Source organism: Haliotis cracherodii, unplaced genomic scaffold (assembly GCF_022045235.1).
Source record: "Haliotis cracherodii isolate W230 unplaced genomic scaffold, xgHalCrac1.p SCAF_8, whole genome shotgun sequence".
NCBI lineage: Eukaryota > Metazoa > Mollusca > Gastropoda > Lepetellida > Haliotidae > Haliotis > Haliotis cracherodii.
In genome coordinates, this window is record NW_027266341.1 from 52,792,686 (window position 1) to 52,803,481 (window position 10,796).

A 10,796-nucleotide genomic window follows, 5' to 3' on the forward strand; every position below is an offset into this window, starting at 1 on the left:
TTTTCACATTGCCAGCCAAAATGGCACATCAGGTTTCCAAGAAAAGGAAGGTTCGAACAGTATTATATACAAATCTAAGTAATTTTGTCCTCAAATAAACACAAATATTAAAACTCTGTTCATTAGTCTGTATACGTATGGGTGTTTCAGATTTGTTTCAGTTGTAAGTTATAAGATGTTAGTCGATTTGTAAAGGTGCCGTACTCCAGGGCATGGACGATATCGTGTTTACAGCAGTGCACGTCAGATTATTACACACCTGATGTCAGGTTTGATTTTATGAATGATTGGCCCTAATACAATAGTTGTCAGCTGCACAAGGGTTTTAATACCCGACTGATTGAACAAAGATCATGTATTGCCATTCGTATAATCATCGGTGTATCCTAAATTCGTGCATCCGAAGTCGGGGATCTCGCATCAATAAGAAACTACGACTTATAACTCTAATTGGATCAGAATAATCGAGTAATATTAAATATTCGCTCCTCCAATGTAGGCTTATTTAAGCCTAACCCTTACGAGAGTGAAAATATTTCATCGAATTCACATACAAGATGAAAATTGATGCAACTGATAATTTAATATTCATGTAAACAGATGGCAGATTAGCTTGAATCATTAGGATTAATTCAAATGTTGCATGCTTGTTTAGTTCATTGATATCTTTGGCAAGAGATTAAATTAAATTCCAACAAAGTTAACTGTGGACTTGTACACAGACGCCACTAAATCTCTGCACATCTGTTATTTCATATAGCACTGAGATTTGTATTTGCTGTACATGACACTTAGCTGTACTGGTTATATCTGTGGGCTATCTGCTTAAATTTTGCAAACATTTGTTAATCACACATAACAGTAGGGCTGGCTATTGATACAGATCACAGAGATCGACAATCGTTAACTAAATATTGATCAATTATTGATAAATATCAGAAGTAACTTTAAGCAAATATGAAAATAAGTCCGAAAGAAATCAACAATTTCATGCCTCTGACTGGGGACACATTTATGTATGGATTACTTTGTGGACATCTTAAATTAATAATACAGTAACGGTTGCTTTCCATCTTTGGCAATTGACATGAGTGACAATAACAAGTCCATTTCGGTAAATTTAAACTTCATTTCATTACAGTTGAGATATTATTGATGACACAGTTTTCATATAGATAATCATTTATATTTCTCCCCATCAGCGGTGATTCTGATTATCGATCTTTTTAGCCAGAGTGATTGGAGAAATGGGTAAGAGAATGACGAGCGTGGTCACTCTTTCAGTATTGATAGAAAATAGTGTAGTACTCAGTTTCTATTAAAATTGTAACAATCCTTTCAAACTTTTTATGAATTTTTTTCACATCTGACCAAGGGACAAATGATGTCAAGCTAACACCATCTTTCGACTGCAATAATTGTTGATGATACCACTCTAGCCTGATGTCCCATTTTGTCAAACTTGTGTAAACATATAAGACATTACTTGAAGTGAAATTTTAGACATTTCCAATTTTCTTCATTCATTCTCTGAAATCGCTATCTATAGTTATTACATAATATTAAAATTCTTGTACCACACGTCAACAATGGTCAACAACATGTAGATGTCAAGTATGTTTATAGTCATGAGACCATAAAAGTATGTTTCGAACTAGTCCACAGTGCTCACAAATACATTAGACTTGGGTAAATCTCTGCACATAAGTATTATATTGATAATTTCTGTACATTATTACGGAATAGTGCCTGATACTGGTTAGTTTCTGATGCACTACTTGTCATTACTGTGAGCTTTCTGCTCACCAAAAGTTAAAAATATTTGTTAGGCACAAACATGAGAGCGTGATAATGATATGACAGTGTAGGATGGCAAGGTTTCAGATTGGTTTACTTTCAGTGACATTGACTGGTTCTGATGCAAAATGTACAAAGAGGTCTTTTCAAACTTGGTAACAATATAGAAGAATGTCCTGTCAAAAGTTATACATGTATGTATTATGAAAATGTCCTGATTCCGTTTGACAAAATCACTGGGATGATCTTGATCTGGTGCCATATTTCTGTGCAGAGTCGCTTCCCTTTGATACAGGATCTGCTGATCATGAGTTCACATACCACCAGTGTGTAATTTGTCAGTGCTGTCGTTCGGGAACTACAGTACTTGACTACTTTAATTTGTGCAAGCACCTTCAGATACTATGTGACACCTGCAGATGAGGAACATTTGATAATTGGACAGATCTGGCTACCTCGAACTGTTCACTTGTTCTGTTTTCGTTTTACAGTTGATCAATTACCCAATTTCAGATCTTTCCCAATCCTGCATGATCTCAACGATCAAATCAATTACAATACATGGACAGATCTTTAAATAGCTTCGCACTTTGGAAAAAGGGACAAATGATGCAAAGCTAACACCATCTTTCGACTGCAATCATTGTTGATGATACCACTCTAGCCTGATGTCCCTTTTTTGATATGTGTTAAGTGTATCTGATAAGAAACTGACATTTTTGTCAATAAACAGTGTATTCATAGTTTAGTTGAAAGCTTTGACAACATGCAGGTCTGCTGTCTCATGGCCTGAAGCATTCTTTTACTTTTAGTCTGTAGTAAACCATGGTTGAAACTTTCTGTATGGCCTGATTTTCTCAGAACATAGATTAGTATGTTAGCAAATTTGTTAAAGGCTTCTTACTTAATAAATTAATTATTTGATTTTCATTCTTGCCAACGTTTTCTTTGTAGTTTGTGGCTGATGGAATATTCAAGGCCGAATTGAATGAGTTCCTGACTCGGGAGCTGGCCGAGGATGGCTACAGTGGCGTGGAGGTCCGTGTGACCCCAACCAGGACTGAGATCATCATCCTGGCCACCAGGACACAGAACGTGCTGGGCGAGAAGGGCAGGAGGATCCGAGAGCTCACCTCAGTGGTCCAGAAGAGGTTCAACTTCCCTGAAGGGACTGTTGAAGTAAGTTGCAGTTATACACAAGAGATTAAAACAAAAACACTGTAAGATGTTAATTGTTCGTTTGCTTGTTTGCACTCGGCAGTATTCCTGCTATATGACGGCGGTCTTTAAATAATGGAGTCTGGACCAGACAACCCAGTGATTGACAACATAAGTATCGATCCACACAATTTGGATCGATTACAGGCATTAACCAAGTCAGCGTGTCTGACCACCCGATCCTGTTAGTCGGCTCTTACGACAAGCCTAGTCGCCTTTTACGGCAAGCATGGGTTGCTGAAGACCTTCTATCCCGGGTCTTCACAGGCCAAATGTTAATTTCCACAGTGTGTGTACATTTATTGTATGCAATGAAATTGACATAAGAATTCAGGTTTAGAATTGGTCCCCATCAACATATGCTGTTTGTAAGAGGTGACCAGTGGTCAAGCTTGGGTAATTGTATGTCTTTGCACCCTGATGTTGTGGATTGTCGCTCACAATGTCAATCCCTCCATGGATTGTCTGGGATAGGTTTGATTTTTTGCGGGCCGCTGGAATGTTGGAGGGTTTGGTGAGAAACGGAAAATGACGTGTATTTCCAGACTTGGCTGATTGGTCTATAGGCAGAATGTCTTGAGCATGCCAGTCCCAGATGATTAATATGATCGTGGAAAGATTTGCAGAAACTGTAACTTACTGCAGAAATTGCAGAAAAATAACAGAATTAGCCTTATTTTATCAGTCATTTTTCTAATTTTCATTATTTTAAGCTTTTCTATCGAATTTTGCTCTCAAATGTTCATGTTTTGAACTAAGAAATATGTTCGGGTGGAAGTCTTGGGTATCAGGGATCAGGGCTCACTTTTTGCCTTGTTATCATTATGAATGGGGGTTAAATTTGGTGTGTTTTTTAGTCTCTCAAGCAAAATATGATGCCATAAACAAAGTGAAAGATGATTTCCACAGACATTTAACACAAGCAGATTTGAATTAACTGTTTCGAAAACTTTACTTGTCCCGGACATTGGCCAATGGGATTTTTTAGCCCCTGTTGCTAATGTTTCACTGAAAGATTCTTGCTATGTGTTGGTTGAATGAAGTAAGTAAATGTTGAGGGATCAGAATATAAAGTTTCTTACAAGAGAAAATGTTGTATGATGATGATACTTATTGTGCCGGGATTGGGTGGTCAAGCAAGATGATTTGGTAGATGCATGTCATCGTATCCCAATTGCGTAGATCGATGCTCATGATGTCAATCAATGGATTGTCTGGTCCAGACTCGATTATTTACAGACCGCCGTCATATAGCTGGAATATTGCTGAGTGCTGCACTAAACAACAAACAAACAAACAAAATTTATTGTGAACCTTTGTTGCAGTTGTATGCTGAGAAAGTTGCCACTCGTGGTTTGTGCGCCATTGCTCAGTGCGAGTCACTTCGATACAAGCTGATTGGAGGACTTGCCGTCAGGAGGTAAGCTACTGCAGGTTGTCATGTGGCCTTTAAAAAGGACCCCCTCCCCATTCATGCAGTGTAATATGTCTCCATTCTATGATAGTAAATACCCTAGACCTGTTGTGGCAGATAAAAAAACTAGAAATAACCATTCATTCAAGGGTGTGAAAACTTCTGTGATGTTACTGATAATGGAGATTATGACATCACTTGGAGAATGGAGATATGGTAAGGGATGGCTGCAAATTCTTTTGTCATAGTAGAATGGCGATAACAGACCCTGGATGGTAGAGGATGAGAGGAGTTAGGTTAGGGTAGATTGACAGTCCAAGAAAGTTTCATTGAAGTCCAACATGAATTTCAAATTCTATATGTCAAACATGTACTTAATGATTACCCTTGTTACACAGAGACAATGTCTTTTTTACACATTGAACCAATTGCAACATCTAAAATTGAACTGGAAATGGGTAGAGAATAAGAAGCATGGTCTCTGTGGTATGGACGGAAAATAGTGTATTTGTCAGTATCTATTAAAAGGTATGGTCCATGCTAAAGTTTTGCCACATCACGTCTGACCAAGGGACAAATGATGTAAAGCTAACACCATCTTTCGACTGCAATAATTGTTGATGATACCACTCTAGCCTGATGTCCCCTTTTTGTCAGTATGTGTTATGTGGTGAAAGGTCATGTTTCTGGAAGTGAAATTTTCCTTACTCAATCATTGTCGCCTGACCAAAATGTTAATCCCCCTTTTCATTTGGTCAACACCCCAATGTGGATGTGAAGAAAATGGTTGATCTTAATAAGAATCATTAGTTTGTCTTGTGCACTTGATTAGTTTCATGCTACCGTTTGACTTGAATATTACTGACTGCAGTGTTTAATGTTCTAAAAATAAAAAACAATGTCATCAATTTGCACCAAAATGAAAAATGTCTCATATCTTCTTTGTCAAGTTCAACCTTTTTTATGTTTTGTGTTGGCACAAAACCTGTGCTGCCATGCTCTTTGGAGTGGGTCATATTGGTAGGTGAGAATAGGATATGAATGATTCAAAGACAAACCACATTAATTTAACATAGTATGCCTTCAAGTTTGTTAAAGCTGTAGCATGAAATGTCACCCTGGACAGGCATCAATGTGAAGGAACACAGCAATTGAGGGACAAATGATGCAAAGCTAACACCATCTTTCGACTGTATTTTGTGGTGATGATAATATTCTAGCCTGATGTTCCTCAGCATTGGCTGACAAGTTACTCCAACAGGATCATAGCCGTTTGGTTTCCAGGGCCCACTTGCACAAAGCGATCATAGCAGTAAGACTATTGTAAGCCTTTGCTGAAGTATGGGAGTTACGATCATCTTGGTGCTAAGATCGCTTTGTGCAAGTGGGCCTGTGTCAGATTAGATCCCTTGTATGTCATGGATTGCGGGAGGGGGAGGTGTCAGACTTAGTGATTGGCTGAGTGCGTGTCATGACCCAATGATCATCATAATGATACAAGTGGAATATTGTTGACTGATGGAATACAACAAACATCTCCCTTCAGCACCACCATTCCTTCATTACAATGCCTTTATGGCCTTCGGTCATCGGTACATGTCCAGTGAGACAGCTTTTGTATTTTGTGTATCACTCCTATTACCAAGGACACAATTAGATCTTAACCATGTTGCAAAATGAAGATATTTCGCTTTCTGTTTAGACCTATTAGGCCCCTGATTTGAAATATACATTTTCGTGTCGAATATGTCTTGGAAATGTGTTGTGAAAGGTACATTCAATGACATTCAGTTTGTGTATGTGTGATCGGAACTCTCAGGTTGTTCACAAAAAAGAATCATATCTGTGGTACGAGATGGGAATTACTACTTAACTTCAAAACTAGAATTTCCTGTGCACTGACTAAGTTGACATTGAAACAATAAGATTCATGTTGTCACTGTACACTATGGGACAAATGATGCAAAGCTAACACCATCTTTCGACTGCACATTCATTGATGATATATCCTAGCCTGATGTCCCTTAGTTTTCTTGCATGTTCCAGTCTTATGATTCTGTTCATATTAAAGACATTTAACAATTACTTCCCATTTCCTGATGGGTACACTTAGAATTTTTTGTTTTAAACAAGGAAACATTATGACGATATTTGTGGCATAAAGCAAGTGATAAATTTACTTTCTCACAAATAAACAACATAAATAGAAGGAATATTTTACACAAATTTAATGCTTAGTGTAATTGGGAAAAAATTCAGGGATTCAGAAATTAAAACAGATATTATCAATCACCATGAAAAGAATGGGAATATACTTTCAAAATTACAACTGCTTGTGTGTACACTTAAATTCTGGCACATAAATATCTTACCAGTGCCCTGTGAACACTTATATGAAAGTACATTTGTGTCCCTGACACATGAGAGCTGTTCAGCTAGAAGACTTGTGTATCTCCTCAGGATGACCTGTTCCATGTTGTAGAGCCTGCTATGGTGTGCTGCGATTCATCATGGAGAGCGGTGCCAAGGGTTGCGAGGTTGTCGTATCTGGCAAACTGAGAGGTCAGAGAGCAAAGTCCATGAAGTTCGTTGATGGTTTGATGATCCACAGTGGTGAACCTCTGAATGATTACGTGGACACAGCTGTCAGGCACGTCCTGCTCCGACAAGGTAAGCCTAGTGTCCATCTTGACAATGGCTGTTTTCCGGGGATATGTCTAGAGCTGGAGTTGTTTTATGGAAATACAGACTATTTTTGTCCTTAGTTTTGACAAAGTTGCTGTTCTAGTTTCACATGAGGCCTTTTTCTTAAATGTTAGTGGTGCTATGAGCAGTATCACGAAGACAAGATTGACTATTGGATTTTATGTCTCTTCTTTTTGCCTATTATCATCTTTTACTGTCTAGATCATGTCAAATTGTATTTTGACCAAAGGAATGTGGAACAATCTTCAGATTTTGTGACTTAAATTTTGATAATGCCTGAAATGTCTGTGCTATCTTTGTATTCTGTAAAGCTAGCTTATATTCTGTCAACTGAGTTGGACTAGAGGCTTTGTCAGTTGCCCAGTGGGAATTCTAGGTCAGACACATTTATCATATATTGCTGATAGCTTCATTAAGCAATTTTCTCAGACAATTTCAGCACTCGCTTACATACTACAGAACAGGAGAAGTAACTCTTTTCATTGCAGACAGCAAATGGTTTTAGATTTAAAGGTTTAGGTCACTGTGCCTTTGAAGAGGCAAAAGAACACCAGTTTAGATTTGTATATGTACTTATCTCCATTATAACTCTATGTACTTTGCAGGTGTGTTGGGTATCAAGGTAAAAATCATGTTGCCCTGGGATCCAACTGGAAAGATTGGACCACGTCGCCCCCTCCCCGATCACGTCAGCATCGTTGAGCCCAAGGATGAGCCTGCCCCAGCTCAGCCTTACAGTGAGCAGAAGGGAGCTAAGCCGTCAGCAGATGCTGCTCCAGCGCCACCTATTGTGTAATAAGAAAGGTGGGTCGGCGCTTAATTTGTTTGGGGCCTAGTAGTTAAAGCATTCGCTCAGCACACCGAAGACCCGGGTTCGATTCCTGACATGGGTACAATGTGTGAAGCCGATCAGTGCTTAAAGCGGCGTAAAACGTCACTCTCTCACTCACTCACTTTATTTTCTGTAATTCAGCAAAGATCAAAGTTTCGATTTGAATCCCAGATTCATCAAGATAAAATAAGTTTTGGTCTGCCGTAACCACACGTACGCCCTCAAGTTTTAGCACTTAGGTTACAGTCTTGTAAAAAAATTCTCCCATATTAAACCGACACATTCTCATGGTAAAAAATTTCCAAATTTTCCAAATTTAGACCAAACACACAAATAAAACACCTTTGCTGGACTGCAACTACAAGTTGCACCTATCCCTGGTTGTCATTAATACAGAGATCTCCCTATTTGTGAAATGTGTACACTGTGACACTGCCTAGTTTGAGATATCCATGATAAGTAGGTTGTTGTTTCCATAATGGGCAGGATACTTATGTTTATACATGAATTAGGTATCTTATGTGACTAAATTACTCTCTGCAATATCTGGTATGTTTTAACTTTATTTTCTTTCTCCTCTTTTTCAGATGCTGTTATCACGTTGACAGTAAGACATGTAAAAAGCTCCTGTGAAAATAAATCTTGGGGATTACAGCGTCTTCCTTGTTGTCTTTTGAATATTTTAATTGTGTAGTGACTGGTAGGCTGTGCCAACTAGCTGATCGAGCTGCCTCCAGTGATGGGGGCCGCCGTTCGCTTGTCATGCTGAAGACCCGGGTTCGATTCCCGAAATGGGTACAGTGCGTGAAGCCCATTTCTGGTGTCCCCTGCCGTGATATTGCTGGAATTTTGCTAAAAGTGGCGTAAATCCATACTCACTCCAGTGATGTGGTTGCAAGATTGTTTGCTGAGATTTGACAGACACTGATGCCACAATTGGGGAATGTTTCTGACATAATTGTATGACATTAAAGGTCAAGGTCACTTATGGGTAAACAACTGTTGTATTTAGAAGTGTAAGTTTAAACTGAATATACAGTATCTTGAACCTGGAAGGACTATGTTGTAACTTCAACATATCCGACCATTTGAGATAGCGAGGTCTGAACAGATTCTGAAAAAATAACGATATTATAGAACCATTTCAATACTTTTGTTTTCGTGAGGAATTAAGAACACGGCACATGTATCCGATGACAAATGTAAATATCTATTAGGAAATGATCAATAGCAATTGACACATTATGTACAGTGTAGTCATTTTTTTCTCTAATTCAAGATAATTAGTCAAATTTATATGTATTTGTATAGTGACGCTGTTCGAATCTCTCACAATCTCAGCAGACATAATTCTGAAGTTACGTTCAGATAACAGGTTCAACTGTACAAGATCAACAAGTTCAACTTTAGTGCGGCCAGGGCAGTGGTCATCGAAGGCGCCACAATTAGCTGTGCAGAACTTGTGCCACTTGGGTATGCTTGAAACCAATAATTGTGGGGTTTGATTCCTGGTTCGCCATGGTTGTTTCTAGGTTTAGCCAAACCATACCATACTGGTGGGTTTCACCAAAGTGGTAAACGTCTGAGGCTTGTATCACTTCAGGCTTTCCTCACATTAGGCCGACAGGCAGTGATGTTATTAGAGTTGAGTTCAAAGCAGCCCTTAAGCTAAATGTCCTAATAATAAACCTTACATGATCACATTTGGTTTGGTATTTACAATGTTCCAAGGTCTTGTGAAGCATACAGGTCCTCTCACATAAATGTATAAGGACAGCGCCTGTGACACCGCAGATACGTTCAGTTTTAATGTTCCTGGCATTTCATGTCAGTGATTCAAGGTTAAGGTCATCCGACCGGAAGTGTGCATTACTTTATCCTCAAGAAAGCTACAGGCATAGGACTTAGATGTACTGCACTGGGGAAAGTTAAACTGGAAGTGTTACTAACTATGTTCACGGGACTTTGTTGTAAAGTTGACCCGATGGTTTAAGGATTAATACAGATAAATGCTGGTGTGGTCATCTGCTTTGATGAAGTCCTAATGATTCAGGATGCACGCAGAAAGGTTAAGATGATATGCCCGCTTCCGTTTTTTCAAGAAATGTAAACTTTTTTTTATCTCCCGCCGGGCCAGAATGGCCGAAGGGGGATTATGTCGTGGCGCAGTCTGTCTGTCTGTCTGTCCGTCCGTCCCACAGAGGGGACTAAGCTTGTGAAATCAACTCCTACAGTTTCCAGAGAATATCACTGACACTCTACACACAAGATGTCGACATGTTGATGATACGCATATCGCAGTCCCGTTTCATTTCGACTAATTTTGACAGAGTTACTGCCCCTGTTTCACGGAGCTTCATTTGCCTAATTGTGAGAGAGAGATACTAAGCTTGTGAAATCAACTCCTCCAGTTAAAATGTGCACATGTTTAATATATCCATATCACAGTGACGTTTCATTTCTTGTCATGTTGAGAGAGTTGCTGCCCTTGGTTTATGAAGCTCGATTTGCACAACTGTGAGGGAGGGTACTGTTTTTGTGATGTCAACTCCTATATTTTTCAGGGAATATCCCTGACGCTCTAAACACAACATGTGTTATTGGTACACATATCGCAGTCGTTATAAATTTGATTTATTTTAACAGTTACTACCCTGGTTTATGATCCTCATTTTTATCAACTGAAAGATTCTGTGAAATCCAGATAATTTTTTCGAAACAATACATTGGATGCATATATGTTGTTAATAAACATTTTACAATGATGTTCCATTGCTATCAGTTTCAAAAGAATTCACGCGGGGGATCTTGTGCTCTCAGAGCATTCTT

At 38.8% G+C, this 10,796-nt stretch overlaps 1 protein-coding gene across 1 annotated transcript; it reads left to right on the forward strand.

Annotated features, from left to right (window-relative positions):
- Position 1: 1 nt before the first annotated feature.
- Positions 2-8,619, forward strand: LOC139449901 (small ribosomal subunit protein uS3). Its single transcript, XM_071231490.1, has 6 exons — positions 2-50; positions 2,752-2,976; positions 4,341-4,435; positions 6,912-7,099; positions 7,741-7,939; positions 8,555-8,619. Exons 1-5 carry the CDS (start codon positions 21-23, stop codon positions 7,929-7,931), a joined length of 729 nt encoding a protein of 242 aa, XP_071087591.1. The 5' UTR covers positions 2-20; the 3' UTR covers positions 7,932-7,939; positions 8,555-8,619.
- Positions 8,620-10,796: the final 2,177 nt, after the last annotated feature.

What these genes read in the sequence shown, in the direction of transcription:
- LOC139449901 (XM_071231490.1), top strand. Translation starts at nt 21, where the DNA reads ATGGCACATCAGGTTTCCAAGAAAAGGAAG. An exon ending in AGGTTTCCAAGAAAAGGAAG is followed by an intron (nt 51 to 2,751) that starts GTTCGAACAGTA and finishes TTTTCTTTGTAG; the next exon opens with TTTGTGGCTGATGGAATATT. An exon ending in GGAGGACTTGCCGTCAGGAG is followed by an intron (nt 4,436 to 6,911) that starts GTAAGCTACTGC and finishes TCCATGTTGTAG; the next exon opens with AGCCTGCTATGGTGTGCTGC.